Source organism: Mustela nigripes, chromosome 16 (assembly GCF_022355385.1).
Source record: "Mustela nigripes isolate SB6536 chromosome 16, MUSNIG.SB6536, whole genome shotgun sequence".
Lineage (NCBI taxonomy): Eukaryota > Metazoa > Chordata > Mammalia > Carnivora > Mustelidae > Mustela > Mustela nigripes.
In genome coordinates this window covers 36707401-36729824 of record NC_081572.1, presented here as the reverse complement: position 1 = coordinate 36729824, position 22424 = coordinate 36707401, and the positions used below count along the sequence as shown (strand labels likewise).

Sequence of the window (22424 nt, the reverse complement as noted above, 5' to 3'; positions counted from 1 at the left end):
TGGCACGCCCACTTCGTAGGCCTGGGGAAGCCAGATGACATTGGCTTAAAATTCGCTTCTATGAGCAGACTATTTTCGTTGTTTCATACCAGCCGGGGTGCTGTAGGGTGCTTACCTCCTCCTCTGTAAGAGGAAGTCCACCCTGCTCACACCCCATTTAGTACCCAGCATTTAGTACCCCGAACTTAGTACCCAGCATGGGACCCAGTCAGAGATCAGTAAAGCTTTTTCCAAGAACCGAATGCGGTTTTTTCATTCATTAATATTTGCCCACGCACACACCCAGGAGATAGCCACATGGAAGGATTCAAATGGAAGTTTATCCAGCTTCAACACCGTGCCCTTCCTGCTGTTGGTGCTTTTATGGGACTTCCATTCTGGCAACTAAAGGATGCATTACGTGTCCTGTTCAGACCCATTCTCCATCACATGCTCCAGAACCCCTTCTGCTTTCCTGCTCTTCTCTCTGTCCCCATCCTTTAACCAAAACGCCCATTCATTTATCACTGCCCATATCATGGGTTCATCTAATAATTACTGAACTCAGCAAATGCTGATCACTGGAAGACAAAAGATACATAAGACCACTCCCTCATCCTCACCATCAGGATAGTCTCAGGAAAGAAATGTAAAAATAATAATAGATCATTGTAAATATAAGGTACGAAGTGCTATGACCAAACAAGTATAAAGTTACCTCTCCCGGGGGTGGAGGTTGTGGAGGGTTCTGGCAGTGAGGTTTGTGCTGAGCCTGGTGAGATGTGGCAGGGAAAGAAAGGGAAAAGGTGTTCCAAGTTCAAGGAACAGCTTGAGCAGGAGTGTGATGTACCAGGGAAGGGGCAGCAATCAAAGCAGCCCAGAGGGCCAGGGCCAAGAGGAAGGGAGGCAGGCTTGGACCCCATTGCCCAGTCTCTGAAGGCCCTGCTCGGCTCTGAGTGACCCCAAGGACAAACAAAGCATGTGCTTAGGACACTGGGGGCAAAACAGGGCCCCCAAAATAAAATCAGGAAAAAAGAACATCTAAAAAGAAACTAGTTTTAATTTCAACACACATTTGAGTTTTGTTGAAATTTCAAAATTATTTCAAAATAGATTTTTATTTCCGGTTGAAACATTTTTTAAAATTTGGAATTACATGGGGGAGAACATCACTATCATTTTTTCAGTGTTTAGGGTCTCTCAAATATCTCTCTCTGGCTCTGACACTGTTACAGAAATTGGACACCAACCTCAGCACTGGGATAGGCAGGATCAAGTTGAAGCAGTTTGCGAAATTGCTTTATGAATAGCCTATAACTGGCCTCTTAACCTACCCCGGGGGGTACTAGCAGTTTATGATGTCAGGTGTTTTTCCAAAAGACCTCTCACTGGTGGCATTTCAGGAACTGTGACAAAGGAAGCATGATAGGGAGGGTCTCTTTCCATAGCCTTAGAATTAGGAAGCAGGGCCCCTGGTGAAATGTTAAGGACTCTACTTTCCAAAGAGAAGTCAGCCCTCTCCCCAGAGGTGTAAGACTCTGCAAACTCGTCCTACCATTCCCAAGTAGCCCAGTCATCCTTATCCCACGTTACCAATAAGACATCTTATGGGACACGATGCTCAAGGCCAGAAGTTACACATGCCTTCCTCTGCCCGCACTGTCTCTGGGGAGGGAGGGTGTATTCTTCCAAAAAACCAGTGGGAGTATAGGTTTCAGGAAATCATTGGTCTAGCTTAGGAGTGTTTACAAGAAGGAGGAAATGAAATCTCCCTCCCCAGCTGGCTGGTTACAGCAGCCACCTTGCCCCCGCCCTCCCACTCTGTGCTGCCTGATGAGAAACATTCTGGAAGAACCTAGCATGTATGTTGAGAGTTAGGGTTCTCAGAAAAGAAAGTGGGCAAGATGAAGTGAAACTCTAGGCCGTAAAAGGATGTACTTCATATAGGCAAAGACCCCCGCAACCGCCTAAATCAGACCAAGGAAGGAGACTAAGGGGGGCGGAGGGGCTCCTTCCCAGCAGCAGGTGACCTAGGAGCACCCCTGCTGGCTCTCCTGACTCTCCGTGTCCTCAATACCAGAGCTCTAGGGCCCAGAGCAGGGCACAGAGAAGTGAGACAGGGGGCTGCGCCCTGGCTAATGCCCAGTTCCTAGGTTGGAATTTCTATAAGGCTGTATCTGTGCCTAGCAGGTGCCTGGCCTAGAGGAGACATTTGCTTGTGTTGCAAAAGGAACACGTGGATCAAGTACATAATATAAGTTAGTGCCCCCCCACACCCCACTCCACCCTTTTCTCTGTCACTCATAGCTTTCCTGCTTTGGGAGAGTCTTACTCATCTGCCAGAGGAGGGAGTTCCTTTGGCTAGGACTGGCTTGGGCAACAAGGCCTTCCTCAGAAGACCTACCAGGCGGGAGTTCTTCAGACGTAGTTTCTGGGCAGGGCTCAGGCTCTCACGTGCCTAGTCCCACCCCTGGGCTTGCGTTCTAGCTCAGTGGGCGGGAGAGCATAAATTGCAGCTGTCCTCAGCCTTGCTGCATTTTTACCGAAGACTTCCAAAGGCAACATGAAGTTGGGGGGTTTTCTCCTCCTGGCGATGCTCCTCACCCTCAGCTCAGAGGTACAGGAGCTCCAGGCTGCGGTGAGACCACAGCAACTTCTGGGTAAGTCTAGGCAAAAGGCAACCCTTTCTCTGCATGAGGGAGCTGGAAAGTGAGCCGGCAGGGACTGGTGTGCGCTGGGGGTGGAGGGAAGGAAGGCAAGAAGGACAGACCTTCTAGTCCAGGAGCCACCTTGACTGCAGCACCTCTCTCCTTCTGCCTCCACTCTTCCCCCCTCCTTTCCTTGGGTCTTCCTTTCCACTGGACTCTCCACTCTTCCCTCTTGCTGCCTCATCAGCCCCCCGCCATCTTCCCCAGCATCTCTCTCCCCCATGGGTTTCTTGGTCTCTTGCTACAAATAGATCAGGTCACAAGAGAACATAGTTTCCTGATCATGCTCTATGGGAATCATCTTAATCTCTGCTTTTCCTTTTACCCCCAACATTCTCAAAGGAGCAATCTTAACTCTCTACCCGAACTTTCCCCACAACTCCTTCCTTTGCCTCCTAAAGATGGTCACCATTCCTGTCCCCATCAGTCTTCAGAAACTTTGCTCCCAGGATCTGCTGACACATCTCTTGACCCTCCTCAACAGCAAAAGTCTGTAACCTCTGCAGCACTTGGCATTGTTTGCCATTCCATCAGTCCTCGGATTTTTTTCTCTCCTGGATTATTGTTGCTGGAGCTCTTACTTCTCCCTAAAGATTCTTGGCTTCAACTCCTAATCCTCTCTCTGCTGTGCTGTTCTCTCCCACATTAAACCAGTTGCCAAATACTGTCCATTCTTTGAAATTGTCTCTTGCATGTGCTCCTGCCTTTCCACTTCCCATTGCCACATGGCCCATCCGGCCCTGACTACCCCTTGCTTGGGACAGTGCCATGTGGTTTCCTGACAGCACTTCCTGACCCTGGATTGCTTCTGAGGTTTGCTTACTCATGGAACCCTGGTGCATTCTATACCCTTATGCCACAATAATTCTCTTAAGTGAACTACAGTCCTATCCCTCCCTTGTTCTAGCAAGTGAAACCCAAACTCCTCAGGTCCTCAAGATCTGGCCCCATAACTTTACCCCCCACCTACTTTTCCTGCCTGACTTCCAATTGCCCCCTTCTACTTCCCAAGCCTTGTATTTATTTGCCAGTCTTCCCGTATTCCTTGTATTTCAGCCAAGGAGTGAGGAGATGAGGCACCCAGGGTGCCGTATTTAAGGAGATGTTCACTCTCAGGGCTGTGCATGTGCCCCTTAAACTTTGTGCTGCAAGTGCCTTGCATGCCTCTTCCTATGCCAGGCCCAGTTACATTTCTCCCCTTGTGAACTCTTACCAGTAATTCTCTTCTCTTCCATCAGACTCTACCACGCCCCTCAATTCTGCCTTTAAAAGATTCCTCTACTTCAAGACTCACCTTTTCTAGTCAATCTACTGGAAGTAATGTCCTCTCTCCTCTGAACCCCCTTTCCTTTGGATATACCTCTTCTCAGGACACTTGTCCACACTGCCCTGTTTCCTGTGCCTTCAACACAAGACTTACTTACCTCCATTGTTAGACTCTATGCTGCTTTAAGGTAATGACTCTATATCTTTATATTTTCTGAATAACTTAGCTCTATGCTTTGCACCTTGTAAGAAATCAACAGATTTACTGAATGACCAAACAGCTATGAGTGGAGACAAAGTCTTGAATCTTCTCACCACAAATCAACAACAGTGGATAGAAGCATGGAGGGATCGCATTGACTTTCTCTGAGGGATGCAAGTATATGGCAGACACCCCACCGGGCCCGTTCTTACAGTCTTACAGTGCTAGATAGCATTCTCTTCCTTCCGAGCCTCGTGCTTGGTGCCAGCCTGAGCCCTCTCAGCAGGTGGTGCCAGCCCTCTCAACACAGCATCAGAGAGTCATCTTTTTTATTTATTTATTTGACAGAGAGAGAGATCACAAGTAGGCAGAGAGGCAGGCAGAGAGAGATGGAGAGGCAGGCTCCCTGCTGAGCAGAGAGCCCGATGTGGAGCTCGATCCCAGGACCCTGAGATCACGACCTGAGCCGAAGGCAGAGGCTTAACCCACTGAGCCACCCAGGCACCCCCAGAGAGTCATCTTTATGGATCAGGACTGACACTGGAAAATGAACTTTATTTTCCCTGCTCAATCCAAGAGCTCCATTTTACCCGTGAGGAACAAAGGCCCAAAGAAGTCTAGACACAGAAACAGGTAGAGAAACTCCTGATAATCGCTGAGCAGAAGCAAAACCACAGCACATATTCATCCAGAGCTCTGCATACATTTACCTTGAAGCTTCTGTATGGTCTTCACCAGTTTCTTGGACCTACTTCATTTGATCTCAAAGACTAACTCTGAGGCTCTGGGAACCTGGGGGCAGGGCTCCACTCAGGCCAGGAGTGACCTCTTGAAATTTGGAGATATGCTCATCATGTCAAGATCTACTTCACCAAGTGGGATGGCAGAGGGAGCTTGGCCCAGGGGCCAGGCAGGTGTCAGTTGAATTCCACTTCTGTACCTACTAGTGGGCAGTTCACCTCTGTGCACCCCAGCTGCCACACCTGTAAGGTGAGACTAGTCAGACTCACTGTGCAGGGTGACTGCGAGGCACCCTTGATGGCATTTGGTAGATGTGAATCTCCTCTTTTCTGCCCATTTCCCTGCAGAGTAGGGAAGTGGGGACATCTGAGGGGACTTCTTTTGTACTTCTCTTCTGCAAACACAGTTACGCTCTTCGTTAAAGTGGGCCTTACTTTATTGTGGTCATGTGAATGCATCATTTTAAACGGTAATGTGTAAGATGTTAATGAGTGTTGTTCTGTAACTATTTACAAATTCTCTTTTTATTCAACTGGAAAACAAAAATGGAACGGATTCTTTCAATGAGTCAAGGGCTGTCCTCTCTGATACTTGTGCTTAAAGCCGGGTGTTTTTCAGCCACTCTGTTCTAATGCAGGCACCTGCATTGAGGTCTGCAGCGGCGACTGGGATTGTGACCTAGGGGAGAGGTGCGTCAGCAATGGGTGTGGCCATGTCTGTGCTGCAGTTTAAGGACAGGTAAAAACATCAGGCCCTCCCTGCTTCCTCAAACCTTGTTCCCACTAGGCTGACTGGCTCTGATGGGACTTCCCAGAAGTGGGTGGGATAGAAACCTGTCTCTCTGTGGCCTTTCCCTCTTCACACCCTTCCCAAGAAGAAGTATCTATCACAGGATGGTGCCTTCCAAACCTTTAAAATAATTTCACTATCCTAGCTCATCATATATCCAGGAAAGAAATCAGATTATTTATTTGAACAAAAAGAACATAAAAACCAGTCACATTATCTCCCATCCCCAAATGATAGGTGCTTAATACTCTGGTGCATGTTTTAAACACACACACAGATACATAACATATATATTGAAATGAGATGATCTTATGCCTATTTTGATTTCTTAATTATTTCACTTAGAAATAGCAAGTGAACAACTTTGAACAATACCAATCTTCTTTAACAGCCTTGTAGAAGTCCACCATATATACTCATTTAGTAACCCCCATTAATACACATTTAATATTTCATTGTTTATTAATATGGTTATAATGAATATTAAATGTGTGCATATGCCCTTATTAATTTCCTTGGAATAAATTCTAAGAATTATAATTTATGACCAAAGAATATGTTCATTTTCCACCTCTGATGCACACTACCAGATTGACCTATGAGAACCCCTTTCCTGTAGAAATTTTTCAGGGTCCTCACATGATCGTTTCTTTATTTTCTATATCCATCAAATGAAAACGCATAATGAAAAGCTACCATGACTCAGCCTTGATTATAAACTAAGCTGTATTTATTAGTCTACATAATAACTAACACAATAGAATCAACATAAACTTTGCAAGTAACCCATTTGTGTTCAGAATATACTATTTGTCCAATTCAGCCACATCCTTGGGATGCTTTTGGCCTTGCTGGTTCTTTCAGGTGCTTATTGATTCCCAAAACTGAGAACTATCCCCTCTTGATTGCATTCTGTCATTCCAGGTCCCCAAAACAGCAGGTCTCATGTATAATTTTTTGGTCCATTTTTCAGATGAAGACTCATCTTGAAGGTCATCCTTCCCTAATAATTTCTCAACACTTCCTGTCTTCAAAGATACAACTGGAACTCCTTGACCAGGAAGACAGATGAAAATGGGGGTCTGTGGGTAGAGATTACAAGAGATGTGGTGGGGAAGGGGAAAGAGTCATTTCTTTTAATAAATCATCATTGTCAACAGTACCCACGCTGTTTGGGTTATTTGGTTAAGGGTGATGATGAGGTGGACAGGGTGGGAGACAGGTGACATTTGTGGAACACTTGATATGCAACTGTTTTATATTCTCCATAAGCATCATCTAATTTATCCTTACAACCACGTTGTGACTATGCTTATTATTTATATATAAGGATGCTGAGGTTTGGAGAGATTACGTAATTTGCTGAAAATCATATGGCAGGTAAGTCACAGGGTCTTACCTCTAATCCCATGTCCAACTCCAGAGCCTATGCATTATAGTGTGGTAGTTAGGAATTCTAATTCTGAATTTCAAACCCAGGTCTGCCACATAACTGTGTGACCTTCAGCAAGTGTCCTAACCTTTCTGTCCTTCAGTTTCCTGATCTGTATGACAATATACACTTCATAGAGCTCCAAGGACAAAAGAAATTAGTTCATGTAAAGTACTTGGCACAGAAAACATTCAATTACGTTAACTACGATTGTTATGATTATCAAATAGATGGGATGATGGCATTTATTACTAATTTTCATGGAATCTAGAACAGAAGCCTAGGACAATTCTCCTTCCTAGCCTATCCTAGCTCATCTGGATCCTGAAAGCCAACCCCTCTCTTCTGGTTTTCCCCATTACAAAAGATGGGAGGTAAAAATAGACTTACAATTTCTTGTCCGTGTTCTTCATTATTGCAACTGGCCTGGTTTGTGGTCTGATTTCAGCCAATTTGCTGCCTGTGTGGGCCTTGACAAACCATTTGAACCCTTTAAATTGTCTTTCTCTAAGCCATTTAAACTTTTTAAATCTGCAAAAAGGGAAAATAACAGTATCTACCTCACTTGGATGCTAAGATTTATAGAACGTTATAGTTTACAAAGTATCACAAAGATCCCATTTGATTTTCACAACAACCAACCAATGGGAAATCGGAGGCGCTGAATGAATTTATTCATTCCACTGTTAAGTATTGGGAGGTGTCTACCATGACTCAGGTGCCATGCTAGTGTTAGCGATAAAATAGTGAACCAGACAGACAGGATGTATGCCTTAACAAAGCTCACTTCCTAGAGAAAGAAATAGATAATAGAACAATAAAGAATATTACTACACATTATGGTCAATGTTCTGAAGGAAATAAACAAGGATGTGAATTAGAAAGGGTAAAGGGTAAAGCCTACTTCAGTTAGAAGGATCCGGACTTCTAATGAGATGATAAAAATTAAGTTTTGACAGATGTCCAAAATATGAAAGAGGTGATATTCCAGAGGAAGGGCTCCAGATCACTTTATGCAGAATTTATAAAGCGAAATGGCTGTGAACATGCTTAGCATCTTCAAGGCCCCAAGGTTCTGTAAGTTTAAAAAATACTGAGAGTGAGGAGGAGTAAGGATGTGTGAGGAGATTTTCTTGGGAGAACTTTTGCCAAGCTCTAAGTTCCACAGTTTGGGGATTATCATCTAAACACAAGACAAGGAAGGGGGCCCTCAAGTCCTCCCTGAGAGTGTGATGTATGTTTTCTTCAGTTAGTGATAACTAAAGGGTAGGAATGTTCATTTCCTTGTAGAAACCATACTGCCATCTGCAAGGGCATATTCCATCAGAGCTTAAAAGACAGATACCGGCAGTATTGGTGCACTTCACAATTCCTGGGTCATTCAGTCCTGAATAATAACATGGATCATCCATGTTACAACCTAAGATGAGCCACATTGAACCCAGATCCTTTCCAGTCTAGGTAACCACCTCCACTGTGGTGATGACCAGGCCTCATGCTCTTCTAGCCCCAGTGTTGGATATCTTGTGCACTCCTTCAAATACTCTTGGCCTTACACTCTTGTTTTAATCATCGCTATGGCAACCAGTTTCTGTCAGGCATCTACTAGTTTAGTACAAGGTAATCAGAGACTTGCCTTGGACTTGTACCCTAGTGCCCCATACCTCTCACTTTTGCCTCAGGGCTTTTTTGTACAACCAGAAACTCCTGCAGGAACCACTACCCATTGACATGCTCAAATGAGAAGCATTGGAGAATTGATACGTGGTGAGGGTAATGCCTGACAACAGAATTCAAAGGCTGACAGTTATATACTTCCTTCTTACATTCCTTGGCATGGGTCGGGGGATGTCTGAGAACATTCCATAAGGCTTCTCAGAAAATCTTGAGGATTGAGCAATCATTCACTCTTTGCAACGGCCAATTCAATAGTACATATGTGTACTGATTCTCCTTTCTTCCCTGTTCATTCCTAAATAAGTCAGTCATATAAACCTCATCTAAGGTTCTGCTTTGGGAGAAATCAGACTAGCGCTTCCGTGTCTAGGTCTCAGCTCCTGATCTTCCCTGAGCAAATGCTTGAATATCACAAACACACACAAATACATAACACACACATACACACATCCCAAGAATAAGCAATAATATATGAGCACAATGACATCTAAATTCAAACAAAAAATTAGTATTTCTTCCCAAAACCCAAAGTCTTCAGAAAACAAACTCTTCTAAAGCGTGTCCCCAATTGTTATTGCTAAACACAAGTGTTTTAGTCTCAGGATAAAACATGTACATTCGGGTGACTTTGAGGTTTTCCTAAGAACCACTGATGAGCATCTGCTCTATTATTTGCATAATTCAAAAACCCAAGACATGACCAAATGCTAATTTCATGCCTTCACCTCTTGGGTGACTAAAAACCATTTACAGCATTTAAAATAGCTATTTTCAGGGCGCCTGGGTGGCTCAGTGGGTTAAAGCCTCTGCCTTCGGCTCAGGTCATGATCTCAGGGTCCTGGGGTGGAGCCCCACAACAGGCTTTCTGCTCAGCTGGGAGCCTGCTTCCCTTTCTCTCTCTCTCTCTGACTGCCTCTCTGCCTACTCGCGTTCTCTGTCAAATAAATAAAACCTTACAATAAAATTTTAAAAAATAAAATAGCTACTTTCTTTTCCAGCTTCTTGCTTTTAAGGCTACAGGAAATCTTGGGGTGTCCAATCTCAACCAGGTCACCCGTAGGCAGGTTATATTTTACATGGCTCAGTTTGAACTTCCAAATTTCTTTTCTTGTGTAATGACGCCCAAGTTTCTCAGAAGGATGCACAGCCGGCTGCAAGGAACACTAGGACTTGTACCCTCTATTTACAGGGTGGTTTCGTGCCTGGGTAAGAATCAGAGGCTCTCACACGATACAAGAAGAATCCAAGGTTGTCGTAGAAACAGCGGTTTCTGCCGTTCCCACCACCAACCGCCCCTCCAACTCCAGCCCTTCTGAAAACGCTGGTACTAAATAGCCATGTCAGCCCTGTCCAGGAACACACTTTCTAGAAGGACAAATAGAGTCCCACTTTTCAGTCAGGACTCAAAGACAAGTGGGAGGTAAAGCTACAACAACAACAACAACAACAAAGACAAAACAAAACAAAAAAACCCTCCAAGTTAATTTCTGACAAATATTCTCAAAGCACTCCGAGGAGGGACCCGGTCTAAAGAAGTATTTCCGGAACTGGCGCGCGGAGCTGGGAATACCCCGGAAGTGTTTCTCTGTTGTCCTACTTAGGAAAGATGGCGGCGGTACAAGTCGCCGGCTCTCCCGGGCGCGAAGTGCCACGAGAGCCACCACCAGAGCGCAGCAGTGGATTTCGCTGCTTGTCGGCCAGGCTCTGCGCCCTGCGCCCGGATGACAGCAGCTCCGCCCGGACCGAGATCCACCTGCTCTTCGACCAGCTCATCTCTGAGAACTACAGCGAGGGCGGCGGCGTGGCTCCGGAGGTAGGCGGCGTGCGGGGTGGGGAGGACTCGGGCCGCGCCTACTGGCCCCGGCTCCAGCCTCAGGGACCCAGCCGGTAGCTCCCGCCTGCCGCGCCCGGCCTTTCCCAGCTCCGCTACGCGTTACTTAGCTCCAGGCTCCCAGGCTCCCTCCGACCGCGGCAGTCTCTGCTCTCCTCCAGCTGAAGATCCTGCAGTGCTTGGCAAACTCGCATCTTTAAAACCCCACTTGATGACTTCTGCTCTGATAACACTGCAGGTGTCCTCTCTGGTCGCACCGCTCCACTCCCTACGCACAGAACACTTTGCCATATAAAATTCACTTCTTCATTTATTGAAGACCTGGTACTCAGACCATCATCATGTACTGTACTTTATGGTGTACGGTCCGAGGAATCTTACAACGTGGGTAGTAGTAGATCTACTTTACTGATAAAAATACTGAGGCACGTAAAGATCCAGTGTCATATTGCTGGCAAAAGGCAGAGGTAGAGTTGGAGCAAAGGCTGTCCCATGCTCCCTGCCATTTTATGTTGTTTCCTACTAGCTCTTCCCTATCTGCCTCCTGTTTAGAGTAATAATAATATTCACACACATCAGACCATGATGTCTTCTACTCTAAGTCCTACTTACTGAACTCCCAGAACTCTTGACCCAGTCATACCACTGCCTCTGGTGCTCACAGGTGCCTCAAACTTGACAGTTCCTAAAAACGAAGTTACATTTTCTCTGGAGACAACTATATCCACAGCCCATCCCATGCCCTAGCTCACGGAAACATGCCAGTCTGCCAAGTCACACTGGTGCTTTCTCTTTCCTCCCAGATCTTACCCAATGCGGATTCTTCAGATTCCATCTCATAAATATTTCTTATTCCCTTTTCTGTGCTCCCACTGCAGTGCCTTAAGCCCTCAGGCAAGATGACTCCTGAACTCTTCCACTGGTTTTCTCAAACTTCTCTTCAGCCTCCTGTCTAGCTCTTCTCCGAACCATTCTTTGTTCTACTACTAGAGTGGTCTTTTTTTTTTCATGGGAAAAAATCTTATTCGAAAGGCAAAGCTCTGATTTGGGGAGGTCTTCAATACATATTGGTAGATGATCAGAGCAGGGTATGGAACAGTTCGTTGCAGTATGACATGTTGAGTGAGGAGCGTGTCTAAGAGAATACATACATTTATAGATGGTGAAGAGTTCACAGCAACGAATGGAAGCGTTTTTAATGAAATAATAGTGTATGTCCCCAGGGAGCAGAATGGAATTAAGGAGGTACTTAGGACCTTTTGCTTTATTATTATAATTTGATATATTTTTAATCAAAAATATGTGCCTTTGAAGTCTCCTGTCCCTTCTCCTTTTGTGCCTTGTGTGCAGTCATTTAAAAGCTGCTGTTCCTCAGCATCTACTAGTGTTTCACACCTACTGGTATTCTAGGTCTTTGCACACTCCATTCCCGTTGCTTGCTGTATCTTTCTTTGCTTTGTCTGTCTGGCAGATTTTAGTCATCCTTCAGATCATTCCAGATTATGCTTAATAATCATTTCTGTGAGGGGCACCTGGGTGGCTCAGTTGGTTGCCTTTGGCTCAGGGCATGATCCTGGACTTCCTGGATCGAATGCCACATTTGGGCTCCCTGCTTAGCAGGGAGTCTGCTTCTCCCTCTGACCACCCCCTCTCATTCTCTGTCAAGTAAATAGATGAAATCTAAAACAAAACAAAACAAAAAAACCTACCTCCGTGGGACTTCCGAGTGGAGCAGTGGGCTTAGTGTCCTACTCTTGGTTTTAGCTTAGGTCATGATCTCAGGGTCCTGGGATCAAGCCCCACATCAGTCTCCACACTCAGCACAGAGTCTTTTTGGGATTCTCAATCCTCCTCTCTCTGCACCCCCCACCCCCACTTGTGCTTTCTCTCTCTCTAAAATAAATAAATCTTTTTAAAAAATCACCTCCATAAGACCTCCCTAATTACCATTTCCCCATGGAGTTTGCAGTTAATTCTTTCAGCATTTAATTCACTTTAATTATTTATGAGTATTTCTGTCTTCCTCACTATGAGCTCTTTTCAAAGTTCAGGAACATGTTCATCTTTGGAGTCCAAAGATCTAGTACACTACCTAGCACATAGTAGGTGCTCCAAACCTTTCAATTCAATAAACATCAGTGGATGAATGAATAGTGTGATTTGCAAATAGATTGCCCTCTTTATTTTTTTGAAGAATTACCTTATTTTACAATAAATTGATCCAGGTGTCATTCCTGATTTTCCCAGTGGCATTGAAAATATGATTTGTTTACTTTCTTTTCTTTTTTAAGATAGGAATGAATGAGTTCTATTTTTTTTATTTAAAAATATTTTTAATTCCCATATAGTTAGCATACAGTGTTATATTAATTTCAGGTGTATAATACAGTGATTAAACAATTCCATACATCACCCAGTGCTCTTCACAAGTGCCTTCCTAAATCCCCATCACCTATTTCCCCCATCACCCCACCTGCCTCCCCTCTGGTAACCATCAACTTGTTCTCTATAGTTAAGAGTCTATTTCTTTGGTTGTCTCTCTTGTCTTTTTTGCCCTTTGCTTGTTTGTTTTGTTTCTTCAGTTCCACAGATGAGTGAAATCATACGGTGTTTGCCTTTCTCTGACTGACATTTCACTTAGCATAATATTCTACAGCTCCATCCACGTCATTGCAAATGACAAGATTTCATTCTTCTTTATGGTTGAGTAATATTCCACTATAGATATCTAAACCACATATTTATCCACTTATCCATGGACGAACACTTGGGCTGCTTCCACATCTTGGCTGTTGTAAATAATGGTGCTGTAAAGAGCGGTGCATGTATCCTTTTGAATTAGTGTTTTTGTATCCTTTGGGTAAATACCCAGTAGTGCCATTGGGTAGTTCTATTTTTAACTTTTTGAAGAACCTCCATACTGTTTTCCACAGTGTCTGCACCAGTTTGCATTCCCACCAACAGTGCATGAGGGTTCCTTTTTCCACACATCCTTGCCAACACCTGTTGTTGTGTTTTGTGTTTAGCCATTCTGGCATTCTGGCAGATGTACAGTGATGTCTCATTGTAGTTTTGATTTGCATTTCCCTGATGATGAGTGGTGATCAGCAACTTTTCATGTGTCTGTTTACTTTTTGGTGTTTTTAACTTCACTGTGTACTTTTACATTCTGGAGGCCTTTCTTTGGTTATTTAATTGCACTGTCTCTACATATGTGGAGACTCTGGAGCCGTCAGCCTGACCAAAACCACATTGAGTCTTATACTTTTTTAGGACATCATATTTCTGTGATGTCATTTAATTTTTTTTTTCTGAGTTTCTACTTCAGATTTCATCTTTCCTCATTTTGAGTGTGAACATTCACTTTCATTTTTCTGTTTGGCTATATTTGGTGGGGGGTGGGGGGGTGGTTCTTCACTTGACTAATAGGCATATTGCCTTTTCATTATCTTCTTTTTTTGGTAGGATGTCTGTACTCTTCTAGTCCAAGCTTGCCGACTGGTGCCTCTTAATCAGAATCATCTTGTCAGCAAAGTGTCTCAACTTATCCACCATTTACTTAACAGATTACAGGTAATCACGCGTATGACCTTAGAATCCATCATAAACTAAACCTTTGAAATGCTACATTTGTGTTAGGTATGATAGGCTGATCTTTTGAGAAACTGCAAGAAGCACTTCCTTACTAAGAATGATATTAAATATAATTCTGACCAAAAAAATTATGCTGCCCAGTTCCAGAAGTTTGTCCATGAGAGGTGTCCCTTTCTGTTTGGTTCAAGAAACCAATAGCACTGAGGCCTCCAGGTCTTAGAATTTTTTATGGAAGATGTATTTGACCAAGATATATCTAAGAAAAAGTTAAAACAATACCCTGATTCTTTCCTACCAGTATTTATCCCCCTTTCCGAAAGCTACCATTTTTGCAGTCTACTTTGTTCATCATAAAACATAAGAAGTAGCTTGGGAGCAAGAGGACATTAGATGAAAAGACCTCTGTTATTTATATTAAGGTCTGTACTATGGTTCCCCTCTTTCCAGAACCTTCTTAACTTCCTAAATAAATCTCATATCTTTTTAGAAACAGTTCAGAAGTTGCGGCTCTTACCTACCATAGGATACCACATGAGTACATGAATATAGTTAGCATAAAATTTACAATTAGCATTATGTAATCTAGGATTCTTTTGGCTGCAAGAAACAGAAAAACCAACCTAGAATAGCTAAAAATTTTTTTAATTATCTCATGTCACAACCCCCAAGGGAGGAACTCCCAAGGGGCACTTAATAAGAAGAAACGTATGGCATTTTTTTCATTCACTGTTTGTATGGGTTTTCCATATCTCTTACAGTCAAGATGGTGGCCTCAGTTCCAGGCCTCCCATGTGAAATAAATAAATAACATCCTGCAGAAGCAAAAGAATGATTTGTTTTGTGTTCCTTTGATTTAAGAACGAGGCTTCTTGTCCCCCACAGTCTCCATCAGACCTCCCCTGATATTTGGCTGGAGAGACCTAAGTCATATGAAACCCCCTCTACACCCCTCTGATCAGGGGAATGGTTTACCATGAGTGGCTTAAACCATGGGTCAACCTTGACTGCATATTAGAATCACCTGGAGGGCTTAAGCTCCCTAGATGATTACAATGTGCAGCTCAACTTTTATGTCAAAGTTTCTTAATCTTGGCACTATTGATATTTTGGATTGGATGATTCTTAGTTGTGGGTGGCAGTCCTGTGCATTATAGGATTTTAGCAGCATCTCTCTTATCTTCTCCCTTAGAAGCTAGTAGCATCCCCCCAATTGTGAATGTCTATCCTCACTGCCATAAAAAAATCTTATTTCCCTGGGAAATAGGATTGCCCCCAGTAGAGGACCACTGTCTTAGCTAATTGGGATTTACCCTCAGGTCTCATGTGCAAGAGATGAGCCACCAAATAAAATCAGTACTCTGCCAGCAGGAGACAGGAGATGAATGCTGATAGGTAAGCAGTGTCTGCTACGTGTGACTTCCTAAATGAAATGAGTCTATTTTCAAGTTTAGAATTTTTCACACTGATACGGTACCTTCTGAATGTTTACTGTTGTCAGATATATTACCTTTGTAATTCAGGCAGTTGGAAAAATTCCTGATCACATATGGTACCTACAGCCCTTAGCCGACTTCCTAGTTTTTGATGACAGGTTATTTCAGTTATTCATGAATTGATACTTCGATTAACCAGCTTTGTCCCAACAAGATGATAAACTTCTTGAGGACAAAGATACGTCTTCCTGTCCTGTTCCCCACATCAGAGTGAGACATAGTAGCTATTTAGCAGACATACATATTCGCAGTGTATTTGTTGAGCATTTACTATGTAGAAGGCAATTTTAGTGGATTGAGTCTTAAACATATAAATGTATTTATAGCTGCCGGTGTCAAGAAAAATTTACAAGGACTTTGCCAGGTTCTCCTTTGTGTGGAGGGAATAAAGGGGGAGGTGATGAGCAAGGCCCTGGGGCAAGGAGAAGGCCTTGTCATGATCAGACTTGCAGGGCCTTCAGAGCTGATCTTTTTGACACCAGAAAGATGGGCATATGTGTTCTGTCTTTCATAGCTTGATTCAGGTGAGCATACATGTCCGAAAGGATAAAGATATCTTTTTACCAGTTAAATCATGCATATTTTTTCCTGTCTTGATAGGTGATTGTGGATGAGCAGAACCTGACTTTCCTACTGGGCTATGCTATTTCTGCTCTTCGTCAGTGTAGTTCCTGGACACACGTGGAAATCCTTCAAGCCCTGGCAGCTCTGGTTTACTGCAATGGCTCAAAATGTCAAAAGGTAGTTTCAACTGTGTTCTCTCTTTCCTTCAAAAGGTTAGGAACACAGGCTCTGAAGCAACAGGCCCGTTCTGAGGTTTTGGTCCTATCATTCATGGTACGTGTGACCTTGAGCAGCTCTCACTCAACGACTCTGAGCCTCGTGTCTTCATGTGTACAGTAGTTCCTCTGAGGATGAAGTGAGACAGTCCTCGTGAAGTGCTTGGCACTCAATGAATGTCATTACCATCATTATTAATCTCTGTTACTATTATTATTACCCTTCAGCTATGTACCCATGACGGAAGAGCTTCAGCAACTACCTAGGCTGGGAGTGGTGATCCCCCCTGGTGTTTTGGGGCACACCTTTGCATGCCCATCTGGAAGATTTACCTAGCAGCTAGTCTTGTGGAACTTAACTGCCTTTTAGTTTAAAAACTGACATCTGTCTAAAGAGTAATATTTTCCTAGAAGCTTTCTTTGACCAACATTAGCTGTTATTTTGTTTTAGTACCTCCCAGACTTGCTGGGCAAGAGTGGGATTTTGATGACATTGAGTGACTCAGCTCAGCCCGACCCTGAAGTCAGGAGAGCTGCCGTGCACTGTATGGCAAACTTGTGTCTCAGGTATGTGGATGCTCACGGCTCCCAGCTGCAGTAAGACAGGGCTTCTCATGGGCCCTTTGTGGGTGGTTCAATCAGTCTGAAACCAGAGCCAACTTAGAAAAATAACCTACTGTGTGATTCTCATGTTCTTTGCTAATAAGATCATCTTATATTGTTTACTTTTAATTTTGATATTGTTTATAGAAAAGATAAAGGAAAAACTAGACTAGGACCTTATCCCTAAAATAGGGTAAAAGGAGTCCGTGTGCAATATGCCAAGGCTTTGTTTTCCGTTGATGTAAATTTTAACCATATTAAATCTTTTAGAGTATAGTCATAAGAATTTAAGCTATGTTGAGGCCTCTGTCAAAACCAGTTTCTTCTAAGAAATTGGCACCCATCCCGGCCACCCAGTTGTAGATGTCTGCAATGAAAAATGAGGAGCACAGACTTAAACTGCTGTTGGTCTCTATACTGCAGTGTTGTTAGGGTGGGTGCTGGGCTGGCTCAGCTGTGTGCCTCTGGCTTGACAGGACCTGTCTGCGTTACTTCCCTCTAAACCCTGAAAAGCAGAATAAGGAATTCTTCCTCTGGTCTTCCACTACAGACTTCTGTAACTTTTCCCTATAGAAACCACTCTTCCTCCTTCCTATTCATTCCATCCTTGTGCTGTCTCCTAGTCATAGTTATTTACGCAAAGTGCACATTCTTCCTCAATACAGTTTCATCCAAAGGCATAGTCCAACTCTGTTGGTCTGTATTACTGCTATTTTAAATTCTTACTCTTTTGCAAGTCCCATTTCAAAGGAGACTGAGTTTGCATTGCTTTTTTATATGTGTTTTAGTGTGCCGGGACAGCCGTACTTGGAGGAGCCCTACCCAAATATCTGCTTCCAGGCTTTCTTGACCACTTTACAGTCTCCAAAATCATCTGATATGGATGATATCACGTTTTGCATGGTAGGTGGGGCTACCACTGATCTTGTGAATGTTACAGATGTGTCTAGAAGCAGCAGTAGAACGGAGGCTGTTACTAAAGAGTATAATTTGGTTGTCAAATTAGTTTTGTTGAGAGATATTAGGCATGCATGATGTTTGTAACTTAAAAAGATGGACATCGTATCTTTCCGGTTTAAATTACAAGAGAGTTTCTGTTTATTTTGTTTTGCAATTTTAAAGCTTTTTAAAGAAAAGTGTTTTTTTTTTTTTTCTCCTGATTATAAAAGCAATACAATTTCAGACTAGTAACTGTCATTTTATTTATTTATTTTTAGTGAGAGAAAGAGAATGAGAGAGACAGTACAAGCAAGGGCAGGAGATATAGGGAGAGAGAATCCCAAGCAGGCTTCACATACCCATCATGGAGCATGACTTGGGGCTCGATGTCACGACCCCAAGATGATGATCCGAGTAGAAATCAAGAGTTGGATGCCCAACCAACTGAGCCACCCAGGCACCCTTTGTACATATCTTTTAGATGGAAGAGAGTGGATTTCAACAGTATCTGCAATATTATTTCTTTTTTTAAAAAGCTGATAGAAATATGACAATTTATTAACATGTTTTAAATTCTGAGTGACACATATCAGAAATTACAGATCTGTGATGATGAAAGTTCCTCATAGTTCCCTGCTCAGATATAACCACTTGGAACAGTTTGTTCTATGAGTCCCCAGATATTATTTCTGTGTGTAAATGAGCATAACTTTATAATTTTCAAGTGGGGTCATATTAAATATGCTGTTTTTCAGCTTTATCTCCTTTTTTTTGTTTTTTAGATTTTTCTTTATTTGAGAGACAGAGATCACAAGCAGGCAGAGAGGCAGGCAGAGAGGGGGAAGCAGGCTCCCTGCTGTGCAGAGAGCCGGATGTGGGACTCGATCCCAGGACCCTGAGATCATGACCTGAGCCGAAGGCAGAGGCTTAACTCACTGAGCCACCCACACGCTCTTTTAAAGATTTTATTTATTTATCAGAGAGAGAGAGAGAGCGTGCACAAGCAGGCAGAGGCAGAGAGAGAAGCAGGCTCCCTGCATGGAGCCGGTTGTGGGACTTGATCCCAGGACCCTGGAATCATGACCTGAGCTGAAGGCAGCAGCTTAACTGACTGAGCCACCCAGGCATCCCCCTTTGTCTCCTTTTTAAAGTGAATATTTCTAGGGAAGCTCTTCAGTACCTGTTGATGTACCTCGTGCATTCTGACTGCTGTCACTGGGAGACCTTGGCCCAGTTACTGAACTTCTTGAGCTTCCCTGTTCCTTCTGTCTGAAATGGGACAGATGATGCAATTACCCTGTAGGGCCCTATGAGCAGTCTACGAAACACAGCATTGACAGTGCTTGGCATACACCTGCTTTACTTTGGGTGACTTTCCCATGCCACAGAGGGTCAGCTTCTGACCTTCTGAGGATGACACAGTCCTCAGAACAGGGGGAAATGGAAGCTTCATGAGTGTTTCCACTATTTCAGAAAAAGGCTGTTGTCCACATCCTCTCCATGGGGGTAGTATTTCTTCAGGATGGTATTTCTTAATGAGGATGCTGGTCAGAAGATTAATCTGGATCAGACTTGCTCTCTGGAAACCTGCTCCCCACACATGCCTTTGCTTTTAAGAACTAGTGAGGTTGGTGCATCAGAGAGCTTCCCCGCTTCCCATCTTCACTGCTACTTTTCCATCCCTATCACCTTCTTCCCACTACACACCTCTTCTTCTTTTTCTTTTTCTCTTGCTCACCATTTGTACGTGCTAGCTTATAAACATATAGGATAAGACCACTCCTCTGTGAGAGCACTCTTTTCTTCTAGAAAATAATTAGTAGTAGTTCATCAGATCTCTCTCCTCTGGATCTTCATTTTTTTTTTTCTCCTTTTGAATTTTTTTTTTCATCATCTAGAGATTTTTTTCTCCTCCAGCCTCAGTGGTGCTGGAAAGTTGATCCCTGGATAACTACATTTCCTTTACCTTTAAACTTGTCCCTTCTTTCCCCTAGTTGTTACAAAATGCATTAAAAGGTATACAGTCTCTTCTAAATGGAGGCAAGATGAAACTGACACAGACCGAGGAACTTGGAGCTCTGCTGGCTGTGCTAAAGGTGAGGTGTTGCCTGTTTAAACCCAAGTCCTCATTATGGTGAGTATCTTTCCTCCTTAAACCCCAGGCAAAAGAACCACTTCACATCATCACTCTAAGGCTAGCTTTAGGGTATTATATTTTAGGAAAGATCATTCAAATGTTCATATACAAGCATACTTAAGAACTGAAAACAATAAAACTTGCCTTAAGTAAATATATCAAAATTCTGCAACTTTACTTATGAATCTTAAGTTAGGAAAGGAATAGGTTATGATCTGTAAATAATTTAGTTTTAGATCATCTCAAACCTGTTTTTACTTGAAAGAAGAACCAGAGCTTCCCTTTGGCTCTGGGCCCATGCAGTCAGCAGGCCAGTCAGGATCACATTAGGAGGATGCATTCTTTGGCTTCTGAGCCTGCCGGTCAGTGGGAAGTTCAGATCAGCTTCTCTGGGGACCCACCTTTCAGTTCAGCCAGGAAGTGGCCTCGGTTCAAAGCCATGTGTGGTAACTTAGCTTGATAAAAAAATGTCAAATTCTTCCCTGTCCTGTCACCCAAATAGAAAAACAGCTGGGTGTAGACATGCGTAAGTGAAAAAAGAACAATAGATTGGTTAAAAACTTATGGATCAAAGGATTGGATAAAACAGATTGGAAAAATTTTAAAAATTAATAAAAAACATGATTAAATAAACTAAAATCAAGTCTAACCTAATCTGGCCAGGATAGATCTATCCAGATGAAATTAAATGCTTCTGTAACCCCTAAACCACCGAGGTATCAATTTTTTGTCCATTTTAATTTCCTTAATAAGCTTCTAGACATTAATCTGTTCATTGATGTGATCCAGAACATGGTGAATCATTGTTTTATGATTAGTTTTCTGTGTGTGTGTGTGTCTCCTTAATCATCATTATTAGAAATCTATGTTTCATGGACTCCCGGGACTAAACATAGAGCTGCCCACGGTGTTATACCCGACTCTACTTCCTCAGTATGACGGGCGACCACCTGTCAAACCACAGCAACCTGAATCCAGCACTTCCCGACCAACTCTGGTATGCCTTTGTCTGCTTAGGCTTAAGTTGTGGATTGCCTTTAATTGCTTGTTATATGTGTTTTATATGATTTGCATCACTACTTGTGCCAAAGGCTCACCTTGAATTTGATTTCAGTTTAGGGTTTTTAGCATAGTAAATTTAAATTCATCAGACTGCTGAAAACACCAGTTCAAGTCTCTTATATTTCTAAGAGTTCTAGACAGCGTAATAGATGTAACAATGGATGTTTACTTTATACCTGAAGCCACACATCCTCATTCCCCAAATGCTCGAGACCACAAGCCAACCAACTTTCTCTATAAAAGGCTGATTGGTAAATATCGTAGGTCTCTCTTGTGACTACCAAGTTTCCCAGCCTGTTCATATAGCTGCCATATCCCTTATACTCCTTTGTGTTGAGAAACTGAGAACATACAGATACGTGAGCCAGAGTACTTCATCTAGAAACGTATCAGGTGTTAATTACCAAATGCTTATAATGAGAAATTCTTTCACTCATTGATTTACACAACATTAACTGAACATCTGCTACATCCCAGACATTATGTTAAGCATTAAGGATATAGACTCTACTTTTTACAGTATGGAAGAGAAGGGGAAAGTGGATAAACAAGCAACTACAATGCGGTATTGTGATTTCTTTCATCAGCATATTCACAGGGTACTCTGGGATCGCATCAGAGTACCCAATCCAAATAGAGGGGTAAGAGGGGGCTTTTTATTTTTTTATTATTTTTTTAAGATTTTATTTATTTATTCGACCGAGAGACACAGCAAGAGAGGGAGCACAAGCAGGGGGAGTGAGAGAGGGAGAGGCAGGCTTTCCGCAGAGTAGGGAGTCCGATGCGGGGCTTGATCCTAGGACCTTGGGATCATGCCCTGAGCCTGAGGCAGATGCCTAATGACTGACCCACCCAGGCGCCTCTAGAGGGAGCTTTTTAAAAAATGTGGTGGCCAAACTGAGACTTAAGAATGAGTAAAGTACAAAAAGAAAGGAAAGAGTTTTACTCAGAGGAAACAAAGTGCATAAGCATAGAGAAGGAGCATGCACGTAGCCCATTTGTCAACCAGTAGTCTAGAATGTCAGGTGCGTGCAGAGGAAGGCTGGGACATGCAGGTAGCAGAGGCCACATCCTAAGGGTCTTATACAGTACGCTAAGGAGTTAGCTTTTATCTTACAGGATATAGAGATGAAGACTCATATAGGGGAGTGAGGTGATCAGATGCACGTCTTAGAAAAATCACTACGGTAGC

At 43.1% G+C, this 22424-nt stretch overlaps 1 protein-coding gene and 1 long non-coding RNA gene across 3 annotated transcripts in view; both read left to right on the top strand.

The window, feature by feature from the left end:
- The first annotated feature begins 2463 nt into the window (after positions 1 to 2463).
- Positions 2464 to 6847, top strand: LOC132003780 (uncharacterized). The gene is made up of 3 exons (XR_009400312.1): positions 2464 to 2639; positions 5534 to 5634; positions 6659 to 6847. It is a non-coding gene; the product is annotated as an uncharacterized LOC132003780 (long non-coding RNA).
- Positions 6848 to 10372: 3525 nt separating this feature from the next.
- The window catches only part of HEATR6 (HEAT repeat containing 6), a 32160-nt gene continuing 20108 nt past the window's right edge, over positions 10373 to 22424 (top strand). Inside the window, exons 1-7 of one of the 2 annotated variants that reach the window (XM_059378929.1) lie at positions 10373 to 10607; positions 14091 to 14198; positions 16313 to 16453; positions 16943 to 17058; positions 17883 to 17997; positions 20028 to 20129; positions 21030 to 21167. In XM_059378929.1, coding sequence (XP_059234912.1) covers positions 10401 to 10607; positions 14091 to 14198; positions 16313 to 16453; positions 16943 to 17058; positions 17883 to 17997; positions 20028 to 20129; positions 21030 to 21167 — 927 coding nt within the window. In that variant the 5' untranslated portion in view covers positions 10373 to 10400. Of the gene's footprint in view, positions 10608 to 14090; positions 14199 to 15532; positions 15612 to 16312; positions 16454 to 16942; positions 17059 to 17882; positions 17998 to 20027; positions 20130 to 21029; positions 21168 to 22424 lie in introns of those variants that run through there. The other variant, XM_059378930.1, reaches the window with a different exon arrangement.